The sequence below is a fragment of the Urocitellus parryii genome, chromosome 2 (assembly GCF_045843805.1).
Source record: "Urocitellus parryii isolate mUroPar1 chromosome 2, mUroPar1.hap1, whole genome shotgun sequence".
Classification (NCBI taxonomy): domain Eukaryota; kingdom Metazoa; phylum Chordata; class Mammalia; order Rodentia; family Sciuridae; genus Urocitellus; species Urocitellus parryii.
The window spans coordinates 169,904,184-169,923,195 of NC_135532.1; the positions used below are offsets into that span (position 1 = coordinate 169,904,184).

The following is a 19,012-nucleotide window of genomic DNA, read 5'->3' on the forward strand; positions in this document are numbered from 1 at the left end:
ATCTTTTTTTCAGATATTCATTTTTATTTATTTATTTTTAATTTTTAATTCTAATTTTTTATAGATGACAGCAAAATGCATTACAGTTCATATTATACATATAGAGCACAATTTTTCATATCTCTGGTTGTACACAGAGTACATTTACACCCTTTGGGTCTTCTTACATGTACTTAGGGTAATTGTGTCCATCTCATTCCACCCTCTTTTCTAAACCCATGCCTCCTCTCTTCCCCTCCCTCCCCTTTGCCCTAACCAGAGTTCTTCTGATCCTCCCATGCTCCTCCTCCTAACCCTACTATGAATCAGCCTCCTTATATCAGAGAAAACATTTGGCATTTGGTTTCCTGGGATTGGCTAACTTCACTTAGCATTATATTCTATAGGACATCTTTATAAATATTTTTTTTCAGTTGTAGATGGACACAATACCTTAATTAATTAATTTATTTTTATGTGGTGCTGAAGATCAAACCTAGTGCTTCACACATGCTAGGCAAGCACTGCACCTCTGAGCCACAATCCAGCCCAGACAGTTTCTTCATAAATGATCATTTCAGCTATTATTTTCAGAGCAAAAAGTCCTTGATATTACCATATTTAGTTACCTGGAGAGGTTATAACACCCTCCTCATCCAAGAACTCAGAAATAAAACAAGTAAGGTACATTACCTGTTTTTTTTTGTTTGTTTGTTTGTTTTTAAAGAGAGAGTGAGAGAGGAGAGAGAGAGAGAGAGAGAGAGAGAGAGAGAGAGAGAGAATTTTTTAATATTTATTTTTTAGTTCTCGGCAGACACAACATCTTTGTTGGTATGTGGTGCTGAGGATCGAACCCGGGCCGCACGCATGCCAGGCGAGCGTGCTACCGCTTGAGCCACATCCCCAGCCCAACATTACCTGTTGATAAATAAACAAATAAGAACTGCCAGTCAGGTGTGGTGGCACACCCCTATAATCCCAGTGGCTTAGGAGGCTGAGGCAGGAGAGTCTTGAGTTCAAAACCAGCCTCAATAAGTTAAAGAGGCCCTAAGCAACTCAGCAAGATCCTGTCTCTAAATAATATATTAAAAAGCTCTGGGGATGTGACTTGGTAGTTAATCGCCCCTGGGTTCAATCCCCAATACCAAAAATGAATAAATAAATCACCTCTTTCTAGAAGGTCATTTTAAAAGTCAGAATGTATTTATAGGGTTAGAAATAATCAGGCAGCCAATGAAATGATTCTATATTTAGAAGACCTAAAAAAACTCCACCAGAAAGCTTCTAGAACTCATAAACAAATTCAGCAAAGTAGCAGGATATAAAACCAACACCCATAAATCAGTTGCATTCCTATAAGCCAATGATGAATCAACTGAAAGAGAAATCAGGAAAACTATCCCATTCACAATAGCCTCAAAAAAATAAAATATTTGGGAATTAATCTAATAAAAGAGGTACAAGATCTCTACAATGAAAACTACAGAACACTAAAGAAAGAAATTGAAGAAGACTTTAGAAGATGGAAAGACCTCCCATGTTATTGGATAGGCAGAATTGATATTGTCAAAGGGGCCATACTCCCAAAGCTCTATACATATTTAATACAACTCCTATTAAAATTCCAATAATGCTCTTTATAGAAATAGAAAAAGCAGTCATTAAATAAATTAATTTGGAAAATAAGAGGCCCAGAATAGCCAAAGCAATCCTCAGTAAAAAAAGTGACACAGGAGGCATCACAATATCAGACCTTAAATTATCCTACAGAGCTATGGTAACAAAACAGCATGGTATTGGCGCCAAAACAGACATGAAGACCAATGGAACAGAATATAAGACACAGAGTCATACCAACGTAAATACAGTTATCTCATACTAGACAAAGGTGATATAAACATACATTGGAGAAAAGAGAGCCACTTCAACAAATGGTACTGAGAAAACTGGAAATACATGTAATAGAATGAAATTGAACCTCTATCTCTCACCCTGTTCAAAAGTCAACTCAAAGTGGATCAAGACCTTGGCATTAGACAGAGGCCCTGCATCTACTAGAAGAAAAAGTAGGTCCAACTCTCCACCATGTTGGCTTAGGAACTGACTTCCTCAATAAGATTCCCAAAGCACAAGAAGAAAAATCAAAAATCAATAAACGGGATGGTTTCAAACCAAAGTTTCTGCACCACAAAGGAAACAATCAAGAATGTGAACAGAGAGCCTATAGAATTGGAAAAAATCTTTACCACCAGCACCTCAGAGCATTAATCTCCGGAATATACCAAGAACTCAAAAAACTTAACACCAAAACAAACAAACAACCCAGTCAATAAATGGGTTAAGGAACTGACTAGGCACTTCATAAAAGAAGAAATATGAATGGTCAAAAAATACATTAAAAAATGTTCAACATCTCTAGCAATTAGAAAAATGTGAATCAAAACTATACTGAGATTCCACCTCATCCCAATCAGAATGGCACTTATCAAGAATACAACTAACAATAAATATTGATGAGGATATGGGAAAAAAGGTTCATTTATATGATGGGACTGAAAATTTGTGCAACCACTCTGGAAAGCAGTATTGAGATACCTTTGAAAACTTGGAATGAAACAACCATTTGACTCAGTTATTCCACTCCGTGGTTTATACCCAAAGAACTTGAAATCAGCATACTACTGTGACGCAGCCACTTTAATGTTTATAGCAGCTCAATTCACAATAGCCAAGCTATAGAATCAATATAGATTCCCTACAACAGGAGAATGGATAAAGAATGTAGTATAGGGCTGGAGATATGGCTCAAGCGGTAGCGCGCTCACCTGGCATGCACTGGGCGCTGGGTTCGATCCTTAGCACCACATAAAAATAAATATGTTGTGTCCACCGAAAACTAAAAAATAAATATTAAAAAATTCTCTCTCTCTCTCTCTCTCTCTCTCTAAAAAACAACAACAACAACAAAAAAAAAAAAAATTGACCTCTGAGGGAAATTCCAGATTCAAGCTATAGCAGATATGTGTTATGTATATACACAGGTGAATGTGGTATATATATATGCACAAAGGAGTATATATTACTCATTCTCATAAAGAGAAGAATAAAATTATGGCATTTGCCAGTAAATGAATGAAACTGGAGAATATCATGCTAAGTGAAATAAGACAGTCTCAAAAAACCAAAGGTAGAATGTTCTCTCTAATATGTGGTACCAACACACAATAAGGAGGTGGAGAGGAATGAATAGAAGTTCATTGGACTAAACAAAGAGGAATGAGGGGAAGGGAGAGGGGATGGAAATATGAAAAACAGTAGAATGAATCAGACATATCTTTCCTATCTTTGTATGTGAATATATGACCAATGTAACTCCACATCATGTACAACCACAATAATAGGATCCTAGTTGGAACAAGTTATACTTATTCTATGTGTGTATAATATGTCAAAATATATCCCACTGTCAAGTATATCTAGAAAGAATAAATTAAAAAAAGAATAATTAGGCAAGACTTTTGAATTGAATGTGAAGGAAAAACTGTAACTTCATCATTAGTGATGACATTGAAGAAATAATGTGTGAATGACAAGCAGATGGTCTGCAAGGATCTTGGAAAAGTGGAGCCAAATGGCAAGAATTTGGCAGCATTTTTCCAGTTCTATCCACTAGTGACCAACACCTTATCTGGGAGATGTCAGTAATGTGTTCAAAAAAGGGTTCCTTATTCTGAGACACAATGCCTGGCACAAGGTAAATATTCAATAAATATTTGTTAAATAACCATCCGTTGCCTTTTATAGATACTCAGCTCTACCCAAGACTCTTACCATCATGAAACACTGATGAACACAAGTACTCTAGTCAGCTGGGAACTACTTCTTCACTTCAGTTCTGAATTGAAAAAATATAAGTATGTGAAAATGGGTATCACTTTATTGTGAGTTAGGTGTAGATTAAGTCAGGCCTAAGTGTCTGACAAATCCATTTTCTGGAATACAGGGACCCTATCAAGTAACATCCTCATGAGGACCTTTGTATGTTGTCATTGATCTTTCTATACACACATCTCTCACTGTAAAACTTATTTAGGAAGAAAAGAGGAGCTTATCAGAAAGCCACAGGTGGAAATAAATGCATGCACACGCCTCATAATTCTATGTGGATATTATGTAGGTGTTAATGTTGAAAAAGCCTGGAGAAATGGTGAATGGTCACTATATAATGTAAACTATTGGATAAGAGAATCCTCTCCATTGAGTTATAAAACTGAAAGACATATTATATATTTCTCAAATATTTGGTTTGTGGTTCAGAACACAGGCTTTGGGGGCAAACAAACAGACCCAAGTTGGAATCTTGGTTTAGCCCCTTTACTAGCTGTGAGCATATTAACCCCAGAGTTGTTTTCCCATCTGTGAAATGGAAATGCTAATAGTGGCTTCATCACACTATCATGGGGTGAATGTAATGAGACAGCTTCTGCTTAGCACTGTGTCTGGCAGACCAATGTATGATGGCAATTGTTATGCTTAGCCTCAAGGGGAGCCCTCAGTCTGTGTTTGATCTTTTCACTTTCCTTGAACTGCCAAGTACAATTCTATTTGTATGTTGAAGAGAACGAATCTTCTTTTCTAAATGTGCTTAATTCCCCTTGCAAGGGTATAGTGCTTCATGTGGAACCGCGGAGAGTTCTCAGGGTACCTGTGTAGGCCCAGTAATAGTCCTCTGCATGAAGGAAACTGTCAGTCTTTATTCAAAGCACAGGATTCATTTTGTCAAAAAGGTGAGCTACTTCACTGGGTCATTTGCCACAATTCTGCCAGGGAGCTGTGGAGGAGGCACAGTAGTGAACAGGAGTGGCTTACACTGGCTCATAAGCATCCACTGGGAACATCAATTCCAACCTGACCTGTAGTGGTATCACACTGATGGCTTAAGCCATGGAAATTAGCAAATGCTACAAATCTCCTTTTATGATTGGGCAGAAGAAGGAATAAGAACCTTTACAATTGTTCCAAGAAAGAGCAAGCTGGAACAAGTATGCCACTACACAAGGGGAACAGGCCAGGAAATGGAGAGAGAAACAGAAAACTAAGGTCCACAACCACTCTCTACCAGGCACTGAGCAAGCTCCTTCTATCCAAAACTCAGACACACTCCTGGGAAGCCTCACTTGAATGTTGGTTACAGGCAGAATCCAAAACCCATATCTAGAAAATCTATTTTAAGTAGCTGTTTCTTATTCCTTTTTATTCTTCCTTCACATTATTAAAAAATTTTCAGTACTAGGGATTGAACCCAGGATCACTCTACCAGGGCTGGTACATTCCCAGCCCTTTTTATTTTTTGAGACAGGGTCTCACTAAGTTATGCTGGATGGCCTGGAATTTGTGATCCACCTGCCTCAGACTCTCAGTTCCTAGCATTATAGATGTGCCTCACTATGCCTGACAAACTGTAGGACATTTCTTTTTTTTTTTTTTTTTTTTTTTAGGACAGAGAGAGAGAGAGAGAGAGAGAGAGAGAGAGAGAGAATTTTAATATTTAATATTTATTGTTTAGTTTTCGGCGGACACAACATCTTTGTTTTGTATGTGGTGCTGAGGATGGAACCCGGGCCACACGCATGCCAGGCGAGCGCGCTACCGCCTGAGCCACATCCCCAGCCCCTGTAGGACATTTCTAAGATATTAACTCACCTTATATGTCTCCAGATCTTTTGGAAAAATCACAAACCTTACAGTTAGTTGTTTTTTCAAATGCTCTTTAGCAAATACTAAAACTTCATTAAACATAAGTTCTGCTACTGTATCCTTCCCAATACCAATGTTTCCAGACCCAAGGGCAGGAAAGGAAATGGAAGTTATATTTGGCTTGAGGCATTCTTCCAAACATTGCTTCATTGCATTTTTCAATATCTGTAAGAGAAACATAAATCTAAAATCACTCTGAGTCAAAAGTAAGACTTCACTTATTCCTTGGTTCTGTTCATATTTTACAATGCCAACCTCTACCAAGGATCATGTCTATGCCTCCTCTTGTTACCGCTGTTGACCGGTGACGAGTTCTTGCTCCCCGATGTTGAAGAATAACACCAAAGAAGCACGCCGAGGCAAGGTCAGAGTAGAGATTAGAAATTTATTAAAGGACAGAAGAAAAGACTTCTCCCGGAGGAAGAAGGGGACCCAAAAGGTGGAATCCAGTTAGCGGGCAATGTGTTCCCCTTTTACAGGTTTGGTGATGGAATGTAGGTGGGAAGGGTTGGGACACAGGTGAGCCAAAGAAGTAATCTGGGCATTTCCGAGTCAAGTTTGCTGTTCATTAACATTTCTTTGGGATGGGCTATCTCCAAATCTGTTGGGGGCTGTATCCTGGGCTTCATTAACATTTCTTTGGGATGGGCTGTCTTCAAATCTGTTGGGGGCTGTTCATTAACATTTCTTCCAGGTGGACTTTGGCCTAGGGCCTTTTCAGAACTTTATTAACATTCCATGAGTTGTCCTGTTTTCCCTGAGTCATTCCCAGCATGGCCTCCATTTTAGATTTCACTCGATATTAGACCCGATTTACCTAACTACACTGACTACCTAACTTTAAATCTGGCTTCACTCTGAGGGCAGGATAGGCCCCATCCATAGAGATTCCACTACAGCTATAAGGTTAGCTAATGAGAAATGAAAGGACTAAGAAACTGAATAATTGGGCCACTGTGGGCTATTCAAGACATTTGGGTACTGATTTCTGCTGGTTTATGTAGCCTTGCCCATCTTCCCAGGTCAGAGACTCAACTATCAGTTTGCTCTGCTCACCTGCCACTTCCACGTCTGCATAAAGAGCTCTTAGAAGTTTAATAAAGGAGATAGAGATTAAAAGAAAAAAAGCAACATTTATTCAATATCACTGGGATCTATTATATGATTTCTCCTGGAGAAGTACTGAAGCCAGATTTAAAGTTAGGTAGTCAGTGTAGTTAGGTAAATTGGGTCTAATACCGAGTGAAATCTAAAATGGAGGCCATGCTGGGAATGACTCGGGGAAAACAGGACAACTCATGGAATGTTAATGAAGTTCCGAAAAGGCCCTAGGCCAAAGTCCACCTGGAAGAAGTATTAACCAACAGCCCCAACAGATCTGGAGATAGCCCATCTCAGAGAAGTGATAATCCCATCCCAAAAGATGATAATTATGTCCACCTGTGTCCCATCCCTCGGGCCTTCCAACCTACATTCCATCACTGAAAGAACTATAAAAAGGGGAGACAACTGCACTTCCACGGATTCCACCTTCTGGGTCCCCTTCTTCCTCCGGGAGAAGTCTTTTCTTCTGTCCTTTAATAAATTTCTAATCTCTACTCTGACCTTGCCTCGGCGTGCTTCTTTGGTGTTATTCTTCAACATCGGGGAGCAAGAACTCGTCACCGGTCAACAGTGGTAACAGTACTAATACTTTTGGCAGACTTAAACGTCTATCAACTTTTCAACATTATATTGAACTACTGTGACAGAGGTTTGTTTGTGGAAAGGAGGACCTGAAAGACTAAGGACCAATTTGGGACGAGAGAGCTGTCTAGCCATAAGAGGGCAAGAAATGTTGCAGAAAAAAAGATAAACAAAGGTAGAAGGGATTAAACTTCTCTCTTTCCGTATCTGAGTGGCTTTCCCTATTTTTTAAAGCTTATATGTTTTGGGCCTTAGGAGACAAAGTAGCTAGAGAGCCAATGTCCACCACCAGCACAGGTAGGAAGAGACTACAGGTAATAGATTTGACTGGAGTGGTGCTAGAAGGGAAATCCCAGCTCCTCCTGGAATTTAATCCATAGAGGAAAATATGGAGAAGTGAACACCGTGCCTGCTTAGGAAAAGTCTACAGGGTCACTGAGTACGGTGAGGTTAATGGGTGAATAGGATGAGGAAGCTCTGTGTTTCAGTGTCCATTTGCAATATGCTTACTTAAAATTTAGCCAAGGGTTAGGTAACATTTCAGGCTTCAAATGTGGGCCATAAACACTTGACAAGATTTCATGAATGTAATGAAACAATGGAAATTTAACAGGTTGGTTAGACCATGGAGCTGCATAAAGGTTAATCTATTCTGAACTTACCAAAGATGCAGGTTGTGCTGGATTCCACAGAACATGGAATACGTATTTACAGGGCAGTTTAAATCCTTCTGTGACCAGTACCAACTGGGAATCTGAAAACTGTTGAGATACTTTTTTACAGAATTCCCATTCCATTTCATCTCCTGCCCGTTGTAGAATTGATGTTGACACAGGTCCCACTCTGAGACATGGTGGGGTTACAGAATTAACAATTACATCTGTCTGAAAAGGGAAGAAAGCATAGGATTCATTGTTAAATCCCTAATTTAAATCTTCATTTCCCAGAAAAGCTTTTAAAAATGATTTTTTAAAAAATATTTTTTAACTGTCAATGGACCTTTATTTACTTATATGCAGGGTGGAGAATTGAACCCAGTGCTTCACACATGCTAGGCAAACACTTTGCTACTGAGTTACAACCCCAGGCCCTTCCAAATGTTTTTTGAGGATCCCAAATCTACAAAAATTCATTTAATAATGGTTAGAAACTCTTATTTCCAAGGAGCAATCATTTAATTGCCATGAAACTCTCTGTCCTATTCAAAAATTAAGTACAGAAATAGATGAAATGATTCTTATTGTAAATATCTATTAGCTTCTTGCTGCATTACACCTTTTATGTTTCTAGATTCTGAGCATTCCTTGTGCTTTATTTTAATATCTATTTTTTAGGTGTAGATGGGCACAACACAACGCCTTTATTTTTATGTGATGCTGAGGATCGAACCCGGGTCCCGCCCGTTCTAAGCGAGCCCTCTACCGCTGAGCCACAATCCCAGCCCCCCTTGTGTGTGTGTGTTTTTTTTAAGTTGTATCAATAAATAGTTTCCTTCTCTGCTGTACCACTATCACTTTTTGCTATTTCTGTGTAGGTTTTTTTTTTTTGTTGTTGTTGTTTGTTTTAAACAGAGAAGAAATTAATTTTCTTAGGAAAATTCTACCTAATGTTTTTGTTTTAAGATAAGTAATACATGGTTAAAGAAAGTGCAAATGAAGCAAAAAGATCTGCAATGAAAAGCAGGATTCCTTCTGGGTGAGATCTCCAGAACCACACACTCCCTCATCCTACAGCCAATCATTTTTTACCAGTCTTTGATCTATCTTTTTGGAAAAAGACTATACATATATGTGGTATTTAAATAATTTCATCTCTTAGTTCTCAGATCTGTGCTAAAGGGTTGCGTCCTCTCCTCTACCAAAGCCTCTAATCATCTGACATCTTTGGTTCTCTTTGGGGGTAACTTAGATACTTCTCATAAATGTTAACAAGTGTTTTACTTTTGAGAGTGCAATCAAAATTTGCCATTTGGGGGCATTGGCATCCTTTTAAATTTTTTAAGGTTTCTAATGCCACTGGCAATAAATAAATGCACTAAAATTTCAGTTAATGGGATAAGTTATTCAACTAGGATGCTTTCCTTTTAATTTTGAATTGGTGTTTTAATACCTTCTCAAATCATATAGTCCCCTTGGTCTTTATTCTAATTTTCTTGTAGATAATAGGTGGTATTTGTTTCACTAGTGGTTAAGTCGATTTGATTGTGACCCTAAGAGACATCACTGAAATTAAAGAATACAGCCTTGGCTGGGTGTGGTAGCACATGCCTATAATCCCAATGGCTTGGGAGACTGAGGCAGCAGGATCACGAGTTCAAAACCAGCCTCATCAACTTAGCGAGGCCCTAAGGAACTCAGTGAGACTCTGTCTCTGAATAAAATACAAAAAAAGGGTTGGGTTGGGGATGTCGTTCAGTGGTTAAGCACCCCTGCATTCGATCCCCAGTCAAAAAAAAAAAAAAAAAAAAGAATGCAGCCTTGTATTTCTTCTCTTCTTCTGTTGAAGTTCTTGCTCTTACTGCCCTTCCACTTATCCATCATTAATGTACTGAACACCTAGATCCATGCACAGATCAGGCTCTGGGACTGCAAGAGAGGAGAAAGTCATGATGCTCTTCCTTAGGTGCTCTCTGCCTAGAAGTGGAGCTGCATTAGCCCAGAACCACTTAGATTTGCTCTTTCTCTGACTTCCTCAACTCCCTCAGAGGGCCCTGGCCTTTGTGCCCAATAAACTCCAACTAAATGCTAAGTTACACCTTATATTTTCCACAGTCTCTGTCACAGAGCTATCCATATGGAATATGACTTTGAACTCCACCTGTGTCTACTCACTCTGGCCAACTTCATTATTTCCTCTATCAATTAATTCCTCAGTGTGTCTTTGATCAAGTTTCAAGAAGGTCTCCAATCAAAGCTTTCCCTCTGCCAATTCATACCCATCACAACTTGAGGTCAGATTCAAAACTCACATCTCCAGAAACAATCTTTCTCGGTCCACTGTTATTTTGCATCACTACTGACAGGTTGCCTCAGAAATGTTTAGATGGTTTGTCTCAACAATGAGATTTTTCCAAATAAGTAACTTTTTAGATAAAAAGAGCATAATAAATTGTAAGTTCCTTAGGATCATAAGTTGTTCTAATTCTCCATAGTGCCTAACAATAACAGCAACAACAATAATAATTATAATTACTACTCTAACCATGTGCCAAGCAGGAGGAGAAGCATTGTGTGAGTACTGATTCTAGCTCTATGATATAAGTACTACAGTTATCCTCATTTTATAGATAAGGAAGCTAAAAGATAAACTAATTTGTTTCAAGTCACCCCGATAGTAAATGGCAAGACAGGTATTTAAATCCAGGTGGCTTGGCTCTGAAGACCACACTCTTAACCCTAAGAAGATGCTTTCTAAACAGCAATGCATGGTATTTATTTAAAACTTCTTAATAGGTATCAAACAATTCAAGGATCCCCTACTGGAAGTACAAGAAAATAGAATCAAAAACTTACCGTCTGTAGTTCAATGTAGCCCAGGACAATCTGGAGAGTCAGGCCCTGAGGAGTTTGAATAGTCATATTAAAAGGAGGGGTGGTTTCTTGACGCTCCCAAGAGTCCAGCTCATTGCCTCCCAGGACAATTTCTGAAGCAGATTTAAAGGCAGCAACAGTAGGGTCCTCATTGCTCACCAGATGAATTTCTTTCAAATTACCAACCACTTGCTTGCTTTGGAAATAAAACTTGATAGTGTTTAAAATGGTCATTGTACACAAATCCAGAGGAAACTTGAAAATTCCAGAGCTCAGGGCTGGAATTGCTACTGTCTTAATGCACTCTTCTTTACAAACAAACTCCAGAACATTTGCAATAGCTCTTTTCAGTGTATCAATGCATCTCTCTTTCTCCACTGCTTTCCATCGAGGCCCAACAGCATGGATAATGTTTTTGCAAGGAAGTTTTCCTGCTCCAGTGACAGCTATCCCACCAGGTTGTACTCTGCCATAACTGGAAATTAATCTTTTGCTCTCCTCTTGGATTTCAGGGCCACCAGCTTTCACCAGGGCCAAGGCCAGGCCTCCCCCATGTAGAAGATCTTCATTGGCTGCATTCACCACAACATCAACAGCACGTCTGCTGAGGTCACCCTTCCAGACAGATAACTCAAGCCCTGGGGCCAGGGTCTTTCTGAAGACTTGCTGGCCCAAAGAATTGCTATTACCTTCCAGAGCTGGAGACACCAGGGTAGAGATACACCCAAACTTATTTTGGAGGACTTCAAACAGTCTATTCTCATTATTTTTTAAAATTTCAAAGTCATTGAGATTAACAGGAATTTGCCAACTATAGTGTCCTCCAAGAGAGTCAGTCTCTGGAAAAGGAGAAAAGATAAACAATAAAGAAATGATCAAGGTACCCTTCGAAAAGTATGTAATTCCATTTCACACCAGGAGGCTGAGTTTCTTATTTACAAAAGAGATGAACTTCCTCTAGCTCCCTTACTGATTCTCCTTCTCACTCAGACATTTAATTACAATATCCAAGAGTTTTCAATGGTAGGACACACTCATAAGGTGCTTAGTCTTGTGCCTGCATATACTAAATACCCCATAATTAGTAACTACTGTGTATAGTGATGAGAAGATAGTGTGTATAGGAGAGCTCATGAATATTTTAAATGCATGTAAGAATATTAGAAAGGATATGAGTCAGAAGTACAGGGAGTTACATTTCTAATTTTTTTTTGCTTTCGTCAGTGTCTTAGTTTGAGTCCTTTTGGAAGCAGACTCTGAGATGAGAATTTGAATGTAAATAATTTATTTGAAAGGTGAGTCTAGCAAACACCAGGAGTTCTGCTTAAGGAAGGGAGGGTGGGAAACTAAGACGAAGGAGAAAAGCGAATAGAGTGTCTTATTTAGTAAATGAAGCTTAAACTCCACTGGTGGGCAAAATAGATTATATGCCTCAGAGTTGTACCCCTAGAGGGGAAATTATAGGAGCTGACATATTTCTCCAGCTTCTAAGGGTCATTGGCCAAAGCTGTCCCTTGGCTAGGAGGTGCAGGGGGAGCACTGACAATGTCTGCTACAGCAAGTATTTCTTCATAGTACTTTAGTTGCATGGCACAGTTAAAATTAATGTGAAAACTGATTGACTAAAAATTATTTATTATGGCTGAAAAGAAGATGTGTGGGGGCTGGGATATAGTTCTATTGGTTCAGTGCCTGCCTTGCATACCCAAGGCCCTGGGTTTAATCCCCAGTTCTATCAAAAAAAAAAAAAAAAAAAGATGTTCTGTTCAGATCCTCCTTCAGTTTGATTATAAAGTGGGAAATCTGGTAAGCTTACAACCTGTAGCTATTAAATACCCCCCTCATGGGTTCATCTAAGCTCTCTAGCCAAGGTCATGCTATTCTCAGAGTGTTCTCCATCAAAACCTGAACAAGGCCATTGATGCTCAGCAAGAGACAACTCTACTCTCTAACAGGGGATCTCAGGCTGCCAGAGACTGTCAGGTTTTCATTATAACTCGATGGCTCCACTCCACCCAACCTAGCGTCTTCTGTTTCTTCCATAATGAACCTTTTGTACTAACTCCATCTCCAACTCTAGATCCTGGAGAACCTAACCTGTGATAGTGTATTTCATGGAGCCCAAAACATTGTTATTGCATGCCTCTGAGAAAGGGAAAATAATGTCAATTAAAGTATATTAGCTTTGTTTCAGAGATGTTAAATGTGAAAAAAGTGCATCCTAAATTTATAAAATGTGGTAATCATATATACATAACTTCAACAGGCATTTCTAATTGGAGCCACCTACAAAGACCTCTGGTGGCCTCAGTTACCCAAAAGAAGCAGCAAGTGAGTAGTTTGACCTAACTGGCCTGAGCTTTAATTAGAAATCTGAAATCTCAAATAGGCCACTTCTAGAATTAGGCAGGTACCATTTGGCTCTTTCAGCCAAGGGGACAATCAGTTGGTCACCCCTTCTGTCCAATGTCAGCTGCAGGGCTGTGGTCAGAAGAGTCTTACATCTGTGAACAAAGGAAAGGATCATTGGGGGCCCTAAGAGAATAAGTTGGTAGTACCACACTGCCTCTGAAACAGTCCTCCTTCTGAAGCATGAGCTAGGGTCTCCACACGGGCCTGCAGTCACGCACCTGAGCACTTGTGGGGGAGACAGTCTCCGTCCGTATTCCCTTTTCTCCACTGAGAAAAGATCTGAGCAAAGCCTTTCTGAAATAAGAGTGGGAGTGAGGTGATCCTACCTGATTTTTCATTGGAAGTTACTGCTCCAGCATCCTGTGAAAGATGAGAATGACTTTAAAACAAAATTTAAGCTGAACAGCTACAGGCTACTGATTCCAGATATAGTCTACCACATACAAAGCAACAGCAACTTGGCTCAAAGCGCTGGGTTTGCAGAGAGGGACACATGTATTTGTCACTGTGGTTATTTTTCTATCTTTGTGCCTAAAACACTACTAAATGTTCCATCAAACATTGACCCAATCCCACTTGCCTAGGGATTGAATTTAAAATGACATGAACGGTTATGGATTCATACTTGAAAAGGCCTAAGAGTCATAGACCTCTAAAAAGATCCAAAACTCTCAGACAGGCTCCAATTCCAATGTGTCTTGGAGTTTCCCTAGGTAGAGCAGAAAACATGAGGACATGAGCCTCATCAGCTGCATCTTCCACCCACCAGTAAGGACCCACTTTCAATTGCCTATTTCATGACATAGCCTTCATGTAGAATTTTGAAATTTAGCAAACGATGTTTCTTTCTCTATTCCCTTGCTTTTATTCCTCCCGTATCATCTCCTTACTCCATCCTAAAAAAAATGAACTGCTGAATGAATGAAGAGAATCCAAATGATATGCAAGTGACATTTTTTTAAAAAAATCATCCATCTTCAAGTTAACATTGTTGATAATTAGCATATTTTCAATTCCAATTTCCCAATGATTCAATAACACTTTTATTAGGCTATTAAAACCAAATGAGATGCTAGGTGTTACTGAAGAGCCCAGACTTCTTGTTATTTATTATAGGAAAAACTCTTCATGTACTGATCAAGGTTCATAATGCATAGACATTTATATATTTATACATATAGATTTTACCATGGAGAAGGCCATTATCCAGGTCTCTGGTGGGTCTTTAATCCCTCTTGGGTTTCAAAGTGTAGACTGCAGTTCCCAGATATGGCGGCCTACTTCTAGGAATAAATGGAAACAACACAGTAAGCATTGACCAGAAGCTGAGGGAATTTGGTACAAATAGTCCATAGGAGCACTGAGCATGATTTCTGATCTAGAGAAGTTTTTATTCCATTGGTGAGATGCACATATTGGTTTGCTGTTGTTATTGTTTACCTTCTGTCCTCTTCAGGTCAGGTTCCAATAAAAACCATAATGGCAGTTCAGAGAAGGGAAAAAGTTACAGGGGCTTGAACAGGAAAAAATTTATGGAGAAGGTGAGACTGGAGCCAGGCCTTGAAGGATGGATCAGGTTTTCACATACGTAGAAGAGGAAGAAGATGATAACAAAATGGTGAGACTGAGCACAGCATTCAGAACAGCTAGGAACAACAGCCTTACGAGCAAGTGAAGACGCCTGAGGAGTGTTTGAAGAAAGAGGATACTTGTGCCTGCACGGGGTGTGCCTTGCAGAGTTTACGATAAATATCCTTTACCTAATTCGATAGGGGATATCTGGATAATAATATTTTTAAAAATAACCCTCTGGGGAAGATTATTTTGAAATGTTTGCCATCAAGTAGGCAGCAATTAAAGGCTGTGCATTTTTTGAATGATGATGAAAAGATACAATGGTCAACACTTTCTGCTATCTTTAGGTCCCTAGAGTGATCTCTCTGTGTTTGCAATAGAAAATTTTTATACAGTCATCCACAGCATCAGAGCACTATTATTCTTACACCTAAAATGCAAGAACGAGAAGCATTCGTGCCTCTAGAGGGCACTGCTGTATTTACAAAAGAAGGAAGACTTCTGCACCTGCTGGGCTGCTGGGTTTTTCTTTAGATGTTGTTGGGCTTGTCTCTATCTTCAGACCTGGCCTAGGCACGGACTTGGCTGTGGAGCTGGAATCCATTTAACCCCAGAGAAATTAGAAGCAAAGAGAATGTTGCCTAAAACAATTTCTTCCATTTATTTTTATTTTTTTTTAAAGAGAGAGTGAGAGAGAGAGAATTTTTAATATTTATTTTTTAGTTCTCGGCAGACACAACATCTTTGTTGGTATGTGGTGCTGAGGATCGAACCCGGGTCGCACACATGCCAGGCGAGCGCGCTAGTGCTTGAGCCACATTCCCAGCCCTTTCTTCCATTTAAATAACAACAAACACCTTCTCAACTTTCCATCACTGAAGTTGAGGGAATTTGGTAAGACTATTCCATAGGAGAACTGAACATGACTTCTGATCTTGAAGTTTTTCATTTCATTGGTGAGATGCACAGTGTTTTGCTATTGTTGTCACTATATTCCTTCTGTCCTTTCCTATGGTGTTTCTGTCCCTCATTGGCAGTCAAACTTCTGCAAAGAGTAGTTGATTGTCTTGTCATCCCACCCGCTCAGCTCACCATAGTCTGACTCCCCATCTCATCCCCAGTACTCCTCTGAAACTGTCAGTGTCCTCCATGTGGTTAACCCAAGGCGCACTATCTACTATCCTAGTCTTTGCGTGACCCCTTCTATAGCATTTCATGCTTTGATTCCTGAAACTCTGCTTTATTAGCTTTTCCTATGCCCTCTTGACTCTTTGTATTTTTTTGTCCCTATGCCTTTATAAACCTTTCCCTGAATTCACTTCCAGCATCCTCCCCTCACTCTTTAATCAAATCCAAAGGCACTTAACCACTGAGCCACATCCCTAGTCTTTTTCTGTATTTTATTTAGAGACAGGGTCTCACTGAGTTCTTAGTGCCTCCCTGTTGCTGAGGCTGGCTTTGAACTTGCAACCTTCCTGCCTCCACTTCTGGAGCTGCTGGGGTTACAGGTATGCACCACCACACCTGGCCTCAAGATTCTGTCTAAGAGACATTTCTTTATTCTACATATTCCCCAGGGGGTAATCTCATCTACTTCAGGGCTTCAACTCACCAACTGTAAATACAATTCCCATATCTGTATTTCTAGGCTACTACTCTCCTGCAACTTTATCTGGATGTCCCATATTCCCCTCAAATACAGTTTCTACAAGAATTGACCCTTATATCCTCCTCCCCACTCCCCCACAAAAATCCATGCTTTATCTCCTAGATTCCACAGCTCAGCAAATAATATGCTATTTGCCCACTCAAATCAGAAATCTAAGAATTATCCTTAAATCTCCTCTTTTGTCCTATATCCAATCTCTCTCTGGGTCTTGACCATCTAAGTTCCTCTCAAATATGTCCCTAACTTTCTTATTTCCTGATATTGCTGCACTTTAGGGTCTCAAAACCTCTTGCCTGAGTTATGGCAGTATACTCTTTCCAAAGATTCAAATGCACTATCGAACTTTACATTTGATTGTCTGAATACATATTACATTTATGTATTCACATGGTGCAAAAACTGTAGAAGGTCCTCTCTTACCTCCCTCAAGAAACACCCTCCAAGGCAATCAACCTCTCTTGTATCCTTCTAGGGACATCTCTACACAAAAGGTAGCATCTAATACACACTCTTCTACATTTTACCTTCTCCACTTAATATGTGCCAGAGATCTGTTCACAGTAGCACATTGAGATGGACCTCATTTTTTTTCCACTATTTATTGTATTCCATTGAATAGAAATACTATAAGTTATTTAACTATAAGTTTTTAATGCTGTTCCCCTTTCATGGACATTTAAGGAGTTCCCAGTCTTAAGCTACTGTAAAGAAGCCTATAAAGAACAATTTTGGGGGCTGGGAATGTGGTTCAAGTGGTAGTGCACTCGCCTAGCATGCATGAGGCACTGGGTTCGATTCTCAGCACCACATAAAAACAAAATAAAGATATTGTGTCCATCTAAAACTAAAAAAAATTTTTTTAAAAAGAACATTTTTGTACCTAGGTCGCTTAACACATAATATATCAATGGGACAAATTCTTGGATGTGGTACTGAAAAAATACGGCATATGCAATTGTAATTCTGATAGTAGTGCCAAATTGCTGTCCATGAAGACCAGTCATTTCTAGTCATTTCCACATGAAAAAATCTCATCTTTGGCCTCTCTACCTCCATTCATCCCTGGCTGGAAATGTGTTCTTTGCATTGTTGTCAGCCTCTTCTAAGATACCAATCTGACTCATCAGTTTTTGGCTTCCTTTGTTTCCAACTCTTCCATTTCTATCATCAAGACTTTTCACCATCTAGACATGTGCTGTTCAAGGTAGACCATTAGGCACATGTAGTTATCAAGCACTGGACATGTGGTTAGTCTGAAATGAAATGTGAAGTAAATAAAAGAAAAACACTGGAGGGCAAAGACTTAGAATGACCAAAGAGATCATAAATTATCCCATTATCTGCTGAAATAATTAGTTTGAATATATTAAATAGCAGCAGTAAAATTAATTTCACCAGTTTCTTTATATGTTTAATAATATGATGAAGAATTTTACAATTAACATGTGACTCCCTTTATATTTCTATTGAACAGCACAGATCTGAGTAGGCCCTTCCTTTTGCATGTCCCTGTCCATCTCCTCCCCTTCCAGGTCCCAGGGCCCCTCTGTGTTTCAGACCACAGCACTCCTGGTCCTAGAGGCACTCCATTTCTCTCCCCTCCCTAGCCCCCCACTCAACACTTTTAGAGAGTGTCCAATTCCGCTCAAAACTTTCACTTGGAGGTCTTCAGAGATTTGCTTCCTTGTTCACAGGTCTGCCTCCCTTTGCAGCCCTTCAGCTAAGGGACCTCTTACCCCTCCTGCACAGGGCGGCAACCATTCCGTACTGTTGGCCAACTCAAGGGAAGAGGGCAGAAAAGTGCCTGTCTACAGGACAGAGCTGCTGGCAGGGAGCACGTCACAGGTAACAGTGCGGATAAACAAACTAAAAACTTTTTTTTTTCCTTTTAAAAATTAGGTTAAGTATAACGTGAACTCGGAATGCGAATTACATGTGGCAAACAGCAATAACAACAATGGTTTAAAAGAACAGAAACAGGGCTGGAGATGTGGCTCAGCGGTAGTGCGCTCGCCTGGCATGCGTGTGGCCCAGGTTCGATCCTCAGCACCACATACCAACGAAGATGTTGTGTCCGCCGAGAACTAAAAAATAAATATTAAAAATCTCTCTCTCTCTCTCTCTCTCTCTCTCTCTCTCTCTCTCTCTCCTCTCTCACTCTCTCTTTAAAAAAAACAGAAACACATGAGAAACTTATTTTCCCTGCCTGGCTAACATTCTAACCTGGGGACGCCTGGCCCGGGGACCCCCGTCCTCGCCCGTCCTCGCCCGCCCTCGCTGGAGCCTGCAGGAGAGCGTACCCCCAGGGACGGGACCCACTTACCCGACGCTGGCTGCGGGGCGGACTGCACAAACCAGAGGGGAGGCGGCTCTGCTGGGAACCGGGAGGGACTTCCAAAGAAGC

The 19,012-nt window shown here is 39.9% G+C and overlaps 1 protein-coding gene across 2 annotated transcripts in view; it reads right to left on the reverse strand.

The window, feature by feature from the left end:
• Parp9 (poly(ADP-ribose) polymerase family member 9) overlaps positions 1-18,999 on the reverse strand; it is a 39,888-nt gene extending 20,889 nt beyond the window's left edge. Inside the window, exons 1-6 of one of the 2 annotated variants that reach the window (XM_077795351.1) lie at positions 18,932-18,999; positions 14,553-14,647; positions 13,583-13,724; positions 10,935-11,791; positions 8,085-8,306; positions 5,683-5,901 (exon numbers count right to left, since the gene is read on the reverse strand). In XM_077795351.1, coding sequence (XP_077651477.1) covers positions 5,683-5,901; positions 8,085-8,306; positions 10,935-11,791; positions 13,583-13,724; positions 14,553-14,567 — 1,455 coding nt within the window. In that variant the 5' untranslated portion in view covers positions 14,568-14,647; positions 18,932-18,999. The remainder of the gene's footprint in view (positions 1-5,682; positions 5,902-8,084; positions 8,307-10,934; positions 11,792-13,582; positions 13,725-14,552; positions 14,648-18,931) is intronic. The other variant, XM_077795352.1, reaches the window with a different exon arrangement.
• Between the last annotated feature and the right edge of the window lie 13 nt (positions 19,000-19,012).